Source organism: Sminthopsis crassicaudata, chromosome 5, assembly GCF_048593235.1.
Source record: "Sminthopsis crassicaudata isolate SCR6 chromosome 5, ASM4859323v1, whole genome shotgun sequence".
In the NCBI taxonomy this organism is placed as follows: domain Eukaryota; kingdom Metazoa; phylum Chordata; class Mammalia; order Dasyuromorphia; family Dasyuridae; genus Sminthopsis; species Sminthopsis crassicaudata.
In genome coordinates this window covers 39,175,700-39,190,319 of record NC_133621.1, presented here as the reverse complement: position 1 = coordinate 39,190,319, position 14,620 = coordinate 39,175,700, and the positions used below count along the sequence as shown (strand labels likewise).

Here is a 14,620-nt window from a genome sequence, read left to right as displayed (position 1 = left end):
AATATGGTTACAGCTAAAGGGTTAAAAAAAAAAAAAAAAAAACAAGACAGCTCTGCATGGGTTTATTTGAACACAGTTCTTTTGAGAGTTGTACGTCTCAGGAAAAATCCTATATAGCCATAGCTACTAGAGAAAGTATTCCTTAAGGATGGGGCCCAGGACAGGTTAATTAAGGTCACTTAAATCTTTGTCATTTATAGCAGATCAGAACCCAAATGGCTGACTTTTGCAGGATTTCTGATAGGAATCCAGTAGAGCTGGTTTCAAGTTTCACATCGCCACTTAATAGCTGTAACCTTCTTATCCAGAAGTTGTGATCCACATGGTGTCCACAATGAGTGCAGCAAATCTGAGGTAGTCAACCCTTACGAAGGCTCAGTATCTGAACATAAAAAGATTTGGAAATGACCACTGGCTGCAGGTTTGTTTGGGGTTTTTTTGTGTTTTGTTTTTGTTTGCAGAATAATTATTAAAGAACACTGGTGAATCTAGTTCAAGCAATTTATAACATTGAAAATTCCCCCACATCCAATGGTGTACAACACATTAAGCTTCCACAGAGCAGCAGTTCAGCAGATCACTGATGTCAAACAGTCTGCACGTGCTGCGGGAGATCCGGCAGACATCACAAGATGGCTTGTTGTTCATGGCTGTTATAGCTGGAGTTTAGTTACCTTAGTAGGAGGGTTATCAAAAAGCCATTCCTTAATTGTAATGTGTGGGCAGCTTTACTGATCCCCAAGCACAGCATAGTGGTTGTCTAGCTGCAGTTTAAGTGCCTGGTTTTTGGAAACCTCATCCCTACCTCTATTTCTGTGTCTTACTACTTCAAAGCTCTTCTCCATTTCTTTATCCCTAAGGGAAAAGAAATGGAATCAGTAAATATCTCTTCTTGACTAAGAATGTTTTGAAAATAATCTTCCTTGAAAAAACCCACCCCAAGAAAAATCTAGGGGGGGAAGATGGATGCTATGAAGTTAAGGTAACTCCTTTAAAAGGGCTCAGCATTTTTAGAACTGGAGTAACCCTCTTGATATAAAAATAAAAGGTTTCAACTAAACAAAACAGAATTGTTTTCTAATATGGCCCTAGCTTTTAATAATGATCTCTCCTGCAGTAGTTACTTGCAGGTATTTTTCAGGGTTAGTTTGAAACAATCTAAAAAATTGCTATTCCTATTTAACACTAATTCCTTTGAACTAGAAATGTATCTTATCCTTTTGTCAAAGTCATGAAAGTCAAACTAAAAACTTGACTAAGCTTCTAGAAGTTCCATCTTATACAAGTGTGTAGGATAAGGGGGGGAAATAAGTGGGGCAGGGATTGAGAATGGCATATTCAAGGAAATGGCTTGTTATTTATCAATTTTTAAGAGTACAATGCTGAAAAAAACCAGGCTAAGTGAAAGATCACTCAAACTATTATTAAAGAGAAAAAAGAAAGACAAAAGCCCTGAAACTGCTTTCAAAACCACCCACTATGTTCAGAAGTAGTACTAAACATTTGAAGTAAGCTAAGTTTCCCCAAAAGGAGATAGTTCTAAATTGAGATATGAATTTTTCTTAAAGTAATTCAATTCCACAATACATTTTTAAGGTAATTGCTGAAATACATGTTTATCATCTTTATGTTTAGTGACATTTTTACTTTGCTTATATAGTATATGGACTAGGTACTGTTTCAAGAACAGGAGACTTCCCAGATCTTTCCAATGACCCTTATTATCAACCCATTTCCTATCTCCCGGTTGTATCTTATGCCCAATTTTTCCTCAGTGATCAACTAACCCAGCTAAGGTCTAATAAACTAACAATAATAGACCATTTTCATTCCTCTTCCTTGATTTCCTGTTAAGAGGCATGAATAAATGAAAAACTTACAGCAAACATATCCCAAACTGTCCAAAATTATCTAAGTAGCTACACTTACTTCCGACTTTCTACATGCTTGGCAGTGGACTGTAATGATGGGAACTGTGTATCACTGTAGATTTCTGGTGGTCCTTGTGGTGTTTTCCTCGTTGAAGTCACTCTGGCACCAGGAGGCCTGTACACACCACCAGTCATAACAGGTTCTGGGGTTTCTGTAACTAACACAAAAATGATTCAGTGAAAAAAATAACATGCTACCAACTACATGAAACAAGGAATACCTGAAATATCTAGGTAGGTTCTAAATAGGAATCATCTAACAGAAATTCCTTTTTGGAATATATGGGGTAGGGTAGTTTAAAACAAGCATTAGCTAGTCTGTCAAACCTAACAGAAAGGATCCTATACATAAAAGACTATTTAGGGTCCCCACCACTGAACAAACTGGGAATATGACACAAGTACTTTATGTCCCCCTTACCTGCCTAGATTTCTAGTCAATTTATTCTTTAAAATGTCTTGCTGTCCATGAAAGGCAAAATGAATTACCTAACTTGTACTGTCAAATAGGAAACAACTATGTTCTAAATGTAAACAGAACTAAATACATTAAGATTTACCAAAGGTAAAATAAGTAGACTTGCTCACAATGAATCAGAAATTAAGGGGGACAAGGAAAAAATAAAACTTACCTTGTATGAAGGTAAAAATGAACATACTTTAATCACAATGAATTCTTAATCAAAAATAAATTCTTTCCCATCCACAAATGTTAGTGTATAATTTTAATAAATGTTACGGATTAATTACTATCCCATTGGCAAGTGTGCTAGATTTAGCAGGATTTAATTTAAATTAATTCCTGATGAAATAATAGAAAATTACAAAATAGAGTAGTATTTTTTAAGTCAAGGATTGATTTATACCAATATACACAAATAGAATAAATAGGCTAACTTATACCAGTTTTAAACTACCCTACTTACCCAACAATTCCCAAACTACATGTAGAACAAATGAAATTCAAGAATTACATAAAAACCCACTTAGATAATTGAGACTTAATGTATTTAAATTGTAATGTTATGAAATCATGTTCTAACTTGAAAAAAAAAATCTATTACCAATAGTTGGAGCAGGTGCTTGAACAGGAGCTGTTTTATTCCAAGGACCAGATGACTTTTCTACGCCACCACTACCGGTTTCTTCCCAGTTATCCCCTGGATCTTCTCTCTTTTCATTATCATCTTCTTCCTTTTCACTATTAGAAAGATTTTATATATATATATATATATAAAAAAAAACACACACACATATGCACACATGCACACACACATACATCTAAGACTAAAAATTAGCAGGAAAAATTTCAAAATTAGTTGTTAATTGGGGGGAATTAATTTTTATTTAGTACAGAAGAGCTTCATTCATTCTTTGGAGAAAAAGAATCTGATAAGCTTCTTTTTAGATTAGACTACAAGACATCTAATAAGCATTTTTTCTTTTGGAGAAATAGCCATATATTCATGGGCTAATGGGAACAGGAGAATGGTCTAGGGCAGAAGAATTGTAAAATGTGTTTCTGAATAGGAAGGGATTCTGAAAGGTCTTTAAGATAATAGGGGGAGGAGGGAAGTAGAGAGGAATGAAAGTAAAGGGTAGGAGGGGAAAATGAGAGGTGGAAACAAATTTAAGGCAGCTAACTCCAAAGAATATGCCCTAGGAAAGTGCTATTTTTCTCCAATAAACACACTTAAAGAGTTCTTAAGAGCAATAGTCCTGAGACAATGCTGAAGACTGAATTTTGAGAAATTTTGGTCTGAAATCTAGCTGTGTCTAAATGATAAATCTTACACCCTCATCTGTAACTAAATACTTTCTCCTCACATGTACTCTTTGAACCTAAAATTCTTTAACAAATAAATCATTTCTCCTAAGCTTTAATTTCTTCCTTTCTAAGGTGAGGATATTACCTTTAGTATCCACCACAATTCCATACATGTGTCTCCCCAAAAGTCTCACTGAACCTTACACATATATCCTATATGATAATGTGCTCATTTTAAAGCCTTTAAAGTGCCAAAATTTTAGAATGTAAAAAAGTATAAGGAACTTAAGAATTTCCCCCTCTAAATAACTAGCCTATAATAGTGTATACTAGTGTTCCAAATAATTTTAGAAATGCCTACAATATTATGCTTTTTAACCTTAAAATAAGCAGATCTCAGGTCTGATGTAACAAGTATAATTTAAAAGGTTGGCTAACTATGTAAAAAGAAAAAACTTTTCCTTATACACCTATTAAAAACAAATATACAACATTAAAGCAAAACATACACCCAGATCACTTTAAGCACAAAACTTTACAACTAATCCTTTCACCTTACAGATCAGAAAACTGAGACCTATAGATTTCCAAGTTTCCTAAAACCCAAGAAAAAGCCCTCATTTTGGCAACAAATCTAAAAGAGCTTTATTTAATTCAGCCATTTCTATCTCTACCTGAAACCATCTCCCTTCCCCCTGTAAAATAGGGCTAGTGACAAAAACACTGGATTTAAATTAGCTTCTCGTTCTAGTTTCAGATCTTTCCTGGAGAAAAGAGATTTTTATTGATAGCTATGCCTTCCCAATAAAATGAGACACCTGACCCTCTTAAGGTCCCTTTAATAATTACAAAACAGACAACGAACCTTTTTTTAGTACTTCCCTATCAAGTCACTAACTTGCATTTTTATATAAGTTTTTCTAAAGTTTGAATTTAGGTCACTTAGCCAATTATACCCATGTTATCAATTGGCAGCACTTAGAGAAGACAGGCAGTATACAAGGTTTTCCTTGGTTCCCAGCTTGAATCTGGCCGATAGTCCCTCTTTTCTCTTGGCTACAGACAGTAAACAGGGCTGTTGGCTCAGGAAGCAGGAATGATGGAGAGGGAAAAGTTAAGCTGAGAATAGAGGGAAAAGAATGGAAGAGAATAAGAGAAAAAGTTATGAGAACCAAAGAGGAGTCTCTGAGGATTATAGCAAAGAAACTTGACAGTTTTACAAAATTTCCCAAATAGTTCCAAACAATGGCACCATCATTTGAATAGTATGGTCAAGAGGGTTTTAAAGAAAAGCACTAATTAGGACAAGTTTTAAATGATTCTTTAAAAAAAGTTTTAGGTTAGTCCTAAAACTATACTCTGTCCCTAAAATAATGGCAAAGAACACTGTTCTCTAGTTTTACAAGCTATTATGAGGCAAACTATTAAAACCTGTCAGGAAGATGGACAATTTTGATTTCCTGGACTCATCTGCACTCCAGCAAGTATTCCTGTGGCCAGTATTAAATCAACCCTTTGATCAGAACACTAAAACAATGAGAATGATCAAAGGGAAGAAAAACCAAGTGCAAACAAGGGCATTCTTAACACCATGCCTTAAAGAATTGAGGTGCCATCAAATGGGAAATGGCTCAACAAGTGTTGACTGTCGGCAAATGTATTACCGTGCTGAAATTAATACAGAAGCAGACCACTTGGACTGAAGCTAAGCAAAGCGGAGCCAGGAAAATACATACTTGACTACATAACAGTAAATGGAAAGAACTACCACAAATTAATGATAGAAGTTTAGCCCCAAGAAGATAAGAGATTAGATGGATCACTACATATCAGATTTTTCATTGTATTAAATACAGAAAAAGCTACATAGACAAGTATAGTAGCATAGTATCTCATTAAATGATCTTGATTAAAAAAGGTGAAACAGTAAGCATCAATTATAATCCACCACCTTTTTTCCAAGTTTTATATTGCAGTTATATATTTGTAACTAATTTTTTTTTACCAAGTTAGGTTCCAGGTCCTCAGGTAAGAATTATAATTCAAAACTTTTATCAAAATCAAATAACTCCACTGATGCTGTAGATGCTCCATCTTTACATTAGAAGGTGCCAAATGAAGGTTCATATACATTATCTCAGTTTATGTACACAGACCTATGGTTCTATCTACTATAATTCTAAGTTTTTAGAATAAAATATATTTTAACCTTTTCTGTATGACTTATCAACATCAATTCCTGTAGACATCCAAAAAGGCTCCAGGCTCAAGTTCCTACTTTTAATTTGGAAAAAGCTGTCTTCTCCCAATACCTATCATCTTGCCCAATCTCCAGCTATTACTCCCTTCTAACTGACTTCCAGGACAAAGCTTCTTAAAACTATGGACAGAGGGATAGCTACGTGGCGAAGTGGATAGAGAACAAGCCCTAAAGTTAGGAGGATCTGAGTCCAAATCTGGGCTCAGACACTTAACACTTTCTCACTGTGTGATCCTAGGCAAGTCACTTAACCCCAATTGCCTCAGAAAAAGAAAAATATATATATTAAAAAAAAACCCAAAAAAAAAACTATGAGCAGAGATCCCAAATGGGGGATGGAGATAGTAGAAAACTGGAAACAGTAAGAGGTATCAATTCTTTTTGTAAAAAAAGAAACAAGTAGACCCATTTCATTGATATGCAAACTTTTAAAATAAATTTCTTTATGGCTTATGCCAAAAATTTCTCAGATCTGAAAGAAAGGCCAAGAGTGGAACAAATTTAAGAAGCCCTGATCTAAACTGTTAGAACTATATCTTTAAGATTAATTTTGTGTGAGGGTCTGTAATTTCTGTGTATTCAGTTTTGCTGTATGAAATTCACTTTTATAAAACTCCACTGCCCATGAAAATCTACAGATTCTCATATTTTGCTTTTATCCATACTGTGAATGCTGAATAGATTCACAAGACACAAACATATAAATGAACGGTTTTCAGCATTTTAAGCTGCAATTAAAAACTGCTAAATTCTTTTTTAAAAAGTTGACCATGTCTTATGCTGTAGGTATCTTATTTATAGCAATAAAGAGTTATTCCATTAAATCTGATTTAGCTTTAAAATAAGGACTTTTGACATTTCTTCAATTTAAACTGTAAATTTCCCAAGAGCAGAAGATTCTGACCTCCTTTTGTATCTCCAACATTCTCACAGTCCTTGGCACATGGCAGAGGAAACATATTTCCTTCAAATTGTAAGGCAGAAGGAAATGGAGAATGGGAGGGGAGGAAGAAAAAGCAAGAGCTATGACAGAGACCTAACTAATAAAATGGTCTTTCTTTTGTGCCCATAATAATTAGGTTACTTCTTCCCATTTCCCATCATTCTTTCTAGTTGATGCTAATTACCATAATCTCAGTGTGACAAACATCTGAATCAAAGTGATCAAAGGAAAAGGTCAACCACTTCAACGTTCATTAAAATGTGTTGTTCCTTCAGTCATGACCCCATGGACCACAGCCCTTGAATACTTTTACTGTCCTCTCAAAGATTCTCACACTCAAGTCTGATCATCCATCTCTTTTCCTACTGCCTTCAATTTTTCCCAAACATTATAAGGTCTTTTTTAATGAGTCCTGCCTTCTCATTTAAGTCAAAATATTAAGATTCTGCTTCACCCCATTACATTCAGACCATTATAATGCACAATATTTAATATTTAGATCAAGGAATTCAAATTTAAAGGGCCCTTAAGATTATTAAAGGTATCCAATGTCATTTAAAATATGATTTGTCCTAAAGTCACAGCAACTAGTTAATAGCAGATTCAATTTAATTTAGCCTATTATTTGCTCACACTTTTTTTTTTTAATGGTCAAGACAGGAATCCACCCAGGCAGGAATTTTTAGGTGTGAAGATTCCCTCTACCTTTCCAGGAAGAAGCTCCATTAGCAATCATCTTAATCTAGTGTCCTACTTTACACAAATCTTAAGACACAAGTAACTAGGCAAGTCTGGTAATCAAAATAAACCAATGGGGCAGCTAGGTGGCATAAGCCCCGAGTTCAAATCTGATCTCAGACACATAACACTTTCCTGGCTGTGTGATCCTGGGCAAGTCATTTAACCCCAATTGCCTGGGGGGGAGGGGAGAGGGAAAAAAAAAAAATCAACCAAACAAACTAATTTCCATGCTGGCAATCCAGCTTTCTTCTGAAAGAAAAGGCCCAAATGGACAAAAATGAAATTGCCTTTCCTAGTGGTCACCAAGTGTGATGGGTCAGAGGCAGAATCCAAAAGGGCTCCAACACCAATCCTCTAAGCTTGCTACCTGCCTTTCATTTTATTAGCCCCATTCCTGAATTCAAACAATGACCAAAGAAAATCCAAACAAGACAAAGCTTGAATGTACTTGCAAGCCAAATAGCTAAGAAAACCTAAGTATGCTGTAGAAAGATTTTTTATACCAATCTTTTGCACCAAAAATGCATCTGCCATATTGATATTGTATGGAATTTTCTTCATCATAACTTACACCTCATTAATATCTAAAGACTTGAGTACAGTTGAGGTAGAAAGGGCAGGCTGTTTACCCTACCTAACATGAATACTTCCTTGTCCCTTCAATAACTTGTAAGTCACAAGTTTCAGACAATATTAGCTGGTGGATACCAAACTCCTACTACTTAAGGCCAAGTATCTGCAAGAGTTGGGAGTATTTTTGAATAGTATCAAATCCCCATTTGCCTGGGTAAGTTGTTGGACTAATCAAATACGTTGCATTAAGTGGAAAGTTGTTCAAGATGCAGTACTCAATAGTATTGATGCAGACATCCAATTAAGTAGATATTCCTATACTCATGGAACAAAAAAAGACAGCTAATAATCTAAGTATGAGACAGGCAATTATTAACTTTTTTTGCGGTTTTCTTAACCAATATTTACCAATATTCCTTCTGGATATGCTAACCTTTCAGGAGGGAAAAATGTGGCAAAGGAACAAACCAGCATACCCACAGGAGAACTATATTCTCCCAACAAAATACTAATCAAAGCAAGAGGGCCTTTGAAGTGTAATGCTGACTTAAACTTGTCCCAAAACTCAACTGCTCCCCTTTCCCCTCCCTATGTTCTTTTCTCCCACTTTTTGCTCACAAGTTGGAACATTTCTATCTCTTCTCATTCCAACGACCATTCAGTGACTATCACATTCTGGTACATATGAAATATGAAACAAGTAAATAGCTAGATGAGAGACTGTTCTATAAAATCCTTAGATTATTCCCTCAAGTTGATTCAAGATCTCAGATTCTAAAAATTTCATCCATCTAAAAATTTACCCAGTGTCCCTGGCCTAATAATATGAAAATGATCATGACCCCTATGCACTTCCATGCAAAACAGAACACTTCTCTTCCCCCCCTCCCCCACTCCACCCAGACTGTTTGCTCTGGTGTGTATTTATATATCAGGTCCTTTCCTAAGAAAACCAAGTTAGATAGGTAACTCAAATTTTAAAGGCCATTCCAACTAATTGAAAGATAAATCCTCAACGATTTAAAGGTTTTATAAGACTAGAAAAGGTAAGCCTCTAGTGTTGGCTAGCAGTAAAATGGCAAACTAAAATGCTGAACCTAAAATGTGTACTTTGGCAGAGCTAAAAAGTTATAGCCCACTATGGAAAGATTAATAGCAAAAAACCAATTCCTGGTGTAAAGGATAAAAATCTGCTCTGAACTGAATCTGGAATTCAGATTCATTAATAGAAATTATTACTCAGATTCACTAACAGGAATTGCTAATATTACTAAGTGATCTTCCTGCTTTAAAAACTCTTGTGTCATACTAATGGAATCCCCCCATCCCATCCCATCATTTGATGCTCTATCTTCTCAGCAAGTGTCTTAGCAACAATCCAACAAAAGATTCAAACAAGAATTGGATGACTAAAATCATAAACACCACTCAGGTCTTCCCCCAGAATCCTACAAGTCAGAAAGCTCATATAAGAGGGCCAAGTGCTAGTCTATCCTGTGAATTGGTGTCAATTAGCAGGCCCCGCCTCCCACTCCTCAAAAAACCCTGGCACTGTTCTAAACCGAGGAGCAAAACAAGCTGGAATTTAGACATTTAAGACTCGAAAATTATTACACACGGTCAAGTGACCTCTAAGGCAGGTATAAATCATTACTCCCACTTTAAGGAAAAGGTGATGACTACCAAAAACAGAATCAGAGGCAGAATACTTTCCCAATTCCAGGGCTATCCACTTAAATACTCAGAACACCCAACAAATCACAAGATTTGGATTTAAATTCAGTTAAGTGCTTAATAAAATGGCTATAGTCTGTAAGGGCACTCAAAAATAAATGGCATTTCTAGTGATCCCCTAGCATCAGATGAAAGCTGAAGGGACAAATTTTGTGCCGAATTTCACTCGGAAAGTTTCTAAGGCCAAAGAAAAGCTCCGCCACCTCTAAGATAAAAACTGGGTTGGAAGTTAAGGAAACACCGTTTTCAGGGAAGGGAGACAAGTATCCTTAAAGAATGGACTTCGAAGGACGACCAGTGACTATTAGGAGATGTCCTTTGCACAGCCACAGAGAAGTGAAAACCTCGCATTTCTTTCTGCCTGTAACACTGCCACAGCTTTCTGACTTACTGAACCTCCCCCAGCATGCCTGAAATCCCAGAGAGCGCCAGTTGTTTAAGTTAAATACAACATGTGTTTCAGCGCTGCTGACTGTGACCCCAGGCGGCGTTTTCTCAGCAAAGATAACAGGCGCCCAAATGCCAAAGCCTTCTACGGCTCGTTTTGCAGATGAGGAAACTGAGGCAGAAGGGAGGAAGGGCCTGGCTCGGGGTCACCCAGATACTCAGTTCTGACCTTGGGAGGCTGGGCTCCAGGTGCCCACGACATCCGTGAGGCAGACGAATCCGTTTCTCGGGTGAGTTCAGGAAAGCCTCGCTGTGGAAGGAGCCACGTCCTAGCCACAGCCGCCTTCCCCAATCGGGCGCACCTATTCTCTGCCCCCCAAGGCCTCCGGTCTCTGGCCGCGCGTAGACAGCGCTAGCTCTGAGACACCCTCCTCCCCTCCGCGCCCGTCTCGGTCCGTTTCCGAGCCCACGTCCTCCTCCCAATTCCGAAGGCGTCCCCGACCCGGCCCCTGCCGCCAGCCCGCCCGGAGCCGCACCTTATCTGCATCGCCTGAACTCTGAGTCCGCTGTAGTCGACTTCTTTTTGCTCGAATTCTTTCCATTCGTCTTCATCCTGAAAAACATACAGAGTCGGGTCAAGCCCGCTAGGACGTGGGGCGTGAGAGCCTCGCGCCCATGGCCGCCGCTCCGGGGCCGGCGTGGGCCACAAGGCCCCGGGGGGCCCGTCAAACGGCGGGACTCGGGAGGGCCTGGCGGCTTTCGGAGTCTTGGGCTCGGTCAAGCCGGGGGACGGAGGGGAGGCCCTGGCCGACGGAAGGCCCCGGCCGACGGAAGGCCCCGAGCACTGGGGAAGGGGTCGAGGCGGGGCGCGGTCGCTTTCCCGGGACGGCGAGGCCCACGAGGCCCGCGGACACGCGCGTCACGTGGGCGCCCGAGTGCCCGCGCTGCCCTCAGCCCGGACACATGGCGGGGCGGGGAGGGGATGGGGAAGGGGACCCTCCCGCCCAGGCCCCAGGCTCGGCGCGGCCTAGGACGGCGTGGCCGCCCGCGCTCACCTTGGTCTTGGCGGCCGCTCCGGGCCCCGCGGCCCCGGCGGCCCCCGCCGCCCCCTCGGTCGGCCGGGCGCCCCCGCCGCCGGCCCCAGTCCCGGCGCCTCCGGTCAAGGCGGCTCCGGCGGCCCCGGCCGCGGCCCCCGCGGCCCCGGCGCCGGCTCCCCCGGCGTTAGCGGCGCCCGCGGCCCGGCTGCTTCGCTCCTTCTTCTTCTTCTTGTCCCTCTTGGCGAAAAAGTTGTCGAGGCTGCGCTCCTCGGTCTCGGCCATGGCCGCGGCGGCCGGCGAGGACCCGGCTCCTGGACGACCCGGCTCCCGCCTCGCGCCGGCCTCAGCGCCGGCCCCGGCTCGGGCTCCTGCGGGCCGCAGCAGCGCCCCCGGCGGCGGCCGGCGTCCGCAGGTCCTCGGCGGGCGCCCGGGCTCGGCGGGGCTGGCGGGGCGGGCCCCGGCTGTCCCCCCTACGCGCCGTCCGGCGGTGGTACGGTCCGCTCCGCTCGGGGCCCCGCGGACGGCTACGGCTCCGTGCGCGCGCGGGAGGAAGGGCGAGGGGCGGCGGCTCCGGAGGCGGCTGCTCGGGCTCTGGCCACTGCTCCTGCTGCTGCTCCGGCTACTCCGCGGCCACGGCTGCTGCTACCGCTGCTTTTGCTGCTGCCAGCTCCTCAGCCAGAGGGGAAAAGGAAAGGGCGGGGGAGGGGGCAGGAGAGAGCCGGACGCTCAACGTGCGGGGCGGGCACGGGGGGAGGGGAAAGGGGAGGGCGGTAGAAGCGCGCACGCGCGCCCAGAGAAGGGAAAGGGAATGGGAAGGGGAAGGGAGAGGAGGAGGGAGGGCAAAAAGAAAAGAGGCGGTACCTGCCCACTTGGCGCCGCCCTCACTTTTGAAAGAGCCCACGGGAGGGAGAGGGGGCAACTCAGGGCTGGGGGAGAAACGACCAATCAGGTGGCAGCGCGAAATGCTTAGAGGACAATCCCCGCCCCGGAGGAGGTGGGGGCGGAGAGGTGGGACTATGCAAATGAGACGCCCCCCTCCCGCGGCGCCCCACGTCCCGGAGAGTCTCGAATCCTCTGATTGGCTATACTTTTGGATTTGAGGGAGGAACTTCAATGAAGTAGGGAACCCCGTAGAAAAAAAGAAAGTTATTTTCCGCCTAGCCGAGCGCATGCGCAGGAGGGTGAATTGCACGTGTGTGTGTATGTGTGTGTGTATGTGTGTGTCTGCTGGCCGGACTCCGTTTTATGGGGATGGGTGGTGACGTTCAGAACCTTCCTTTGGCCCTGGTCCATTATCACCCTTATCACCTTGTCCTTTATCAGCAGACTGAAGGACATCCGGGGCATAATGTTGTATAAACAGATAATGATTATTTATTGTGACTCGAATAAAAATTGTAATAAAGGGCACGTTTATCCAATTTGCCGGGGGCCAGAGCCTGGGAGCCATGGTAACAGAGGATCCTGGCCGATCTGGACCAGCTGCGCTCGGGGTTCAGATAATCTGAGGGCTCAAGGAGGGATCCAGGAGATAAGACTAGACAGCACTCTGGTTGTCAGGCACTTTACGGCCCCGGAAGCCAGCAGTGACGTACCGGAAGCTAGCAGTGACGTGTAGAATTCGCCAAAGGACTAAGGCTTGATGTCAAGAAAAGCTTTCTAACAATGAAAGCCGCGAGTAAACCGGGGCTTTGTAGTAAATTTTCCACCCGCTACCCCTTTGGGCAAAGAAACTTTTATTCGATAACAGGTATATGATATGGATAAAAAATCGAACATTTACTGATAATACATCACAAATACATTCAGTTATGAAACCCCGTGTTCCGACCAACGGTTTTAAAAATCTTTGTTATTGGAATTTCCCCCGAGCATTTTCTCACGGTTCTCTCTACCATATTGACCAGAAAGCTACAGAAGTCACTTCTCAAACTCGGCTTTTCTGCGAAATTCTTGGCGAGATTTCTGCCGAGTACTTTAGATGCGCCCGAAGAAGGGTTTGTTGTAGTCTATCCGTTGTGCCCACAGACAGAATGTAAGCTGCTTGGAGGCAGAGGTAATTTCTTTTGTGTGCCCCTGACCTTTGCACTTTGAACACAGAAGAGCTTAATAAATGCTTACTGATTGCCGGGAAGAGCACTGGATCAGAAATGAGGAATCGTGAGGCGGACAGACGGAGCATTTATTATGTGCCAGGCTGTGCAACATAAATAGGAGCCAGAGCTCACACTGACACGGGCACATCACCAGCGTGTAAAAGCTTATATAGTCACCAGCAGCAGCATCAAAGCTTGTACAGTCAGCCAGTCTCTCTTGCCTCTGCCTTAAATAGATGCGCCAGTTTACAGCAGGGAGCTACAGAGCTAAAACTTCAACTATGAACCCGGTCTCTCTTGACAACATCTACTTGAAATGTACAACGTAATCTCCCCAACCATCTGACTGTAAGCTCCAGGAGGAGGGGAGTGAATGTTTTCTAAATGTTTCTATCCCTCCCCAGAACAGTGTGGATGTAGATAAAACATGGAGGATGTTGGACAGTTTCAGCATGGGCCATGATGTGATTGGTTCCTGCTTACCAAATAACTGATGGACCTTTTGGATTTATAAAAGTATAAAACTAATGCTGTCACTTACTCTCCTTGATGAGCTCCACATTATTTAATTCAAATGAAATGACATGTAAAGTACTTAATAAGCTTTAAAGCAACTTACAAATGCTGGCTAGTATTACTCAAAATATTACTCAAAAGAATAACCATCTATTTTTGACAGCAAATGTGCGGATTTGTTTTACTTGACTATGCTTTTTTGTTACAAGGATATGCTTTTTTTTTTTTTTTTTTTGAGAGATTGGGCGAAATGAAGGGGAGGAAGGTTAGCTAACAACAGGGTTACAAAAAAAGGAAAGAAAAAAAGCTAGAGTTTTTTAGTGTACAGAAAGATTGAGTTCACAAAATCACTTTGAAAGTTATGATTTTATTATATATTTGGGGAAAAAAGGAAAGCAAGCTGAATCTAATAAAAATGTACATCTTCACCACATGATCCTTTTCTATTCTTTGTATATGAAAATATTCCTTGGTCAGAATAAAAAACTTGAAATTTTGAAAGCGATTACAAAACATAGATAGGCCCAACTGTTCAAATAGAGGGAAACAAATGCATAAACAATGTCTATTTTCAAAATGGGACCGGTAATGGGATGTCAATGACTATAAGTGTATATAGACAGAGGCCCAGTAA

The 14,620-nt window shown here is 41.6% G+C and overlaps 1 protein-coding gene across 4 annotated transcripts; it reads right to left on the bottom strand.

Annotated features, from left to right (window-relative positions):
* Positions 1-241: 241 nt before the first annotated feature.
* On the bottom strand, positions 242-12,014 carry CDV3 (CDV3 homolog). Of its 4 annotated transcripts, none has more exons than XM_074271191.1 (6): positions 11,393-11,444; positions 10,874-10,950; positions 10,567-10,647; positions 2,996-3,132; positions 1,930-2,089; positions 488-855 (listed from the first exon to the last, which is right to left on the bottom strand). In XM_074271191.1, the coding sequence occupies exons 2-6, from the start codon at positions 10,882-10,884 to the stop codon at positions 729-731; spliced, it is 516 nt and encodes a 171-aa protein (XP_074127292.1). In that variant the 5' UTR covers positions 10,885-10,950; positions 11,393-11,444; the 3' UTR covers positions 488-728. The 4 variants fall into 4 exon arrangements, with proteins under 4 accessions (XP_074127290.1, XP_074127292.1, XP_074127293.1 ...); XM_074271192.1 differs by having other exon boundaries at positions 1,930-2,083; XM_074271189.1 differs by lacking the exons at positions 488-855; positions 10,567-10,647 and adding an exon at positions 242-382 and having other exon boundaries at positions 11,393-11,756.
* Positions 12,015-14,620: the final 2,606 nt, after the last annotated feature.

What these genes read in the sequence shown, in the direction of transcription:
- CDV3 (XM_074271190.1), bottom strand. Translation starts at nt 11,656, where the DNA reads ATGGCCGAGACCGAGGAGCGCAGCCTCGACAACTTTTTCGCCAAGAGG. An exon ending in GTTCAGGCGATGCAGATAAG is followed by an intron (nt 3,133 to 10,873) that starts GTGCGGCTCCGG and finishes TCTTTCTAATAG; the next exon opens with TGAAAAGGAAGAAGATGATA. An exon ending in AAGCATGTAGAAAGTCGGAA is followed by an intron (nt 856 to 1,929) that starts GTAAGTGTAGCT and finishes CTTTTCCCTTAG; the next exon opens with GGATAAAGAAATGGAGAAGA.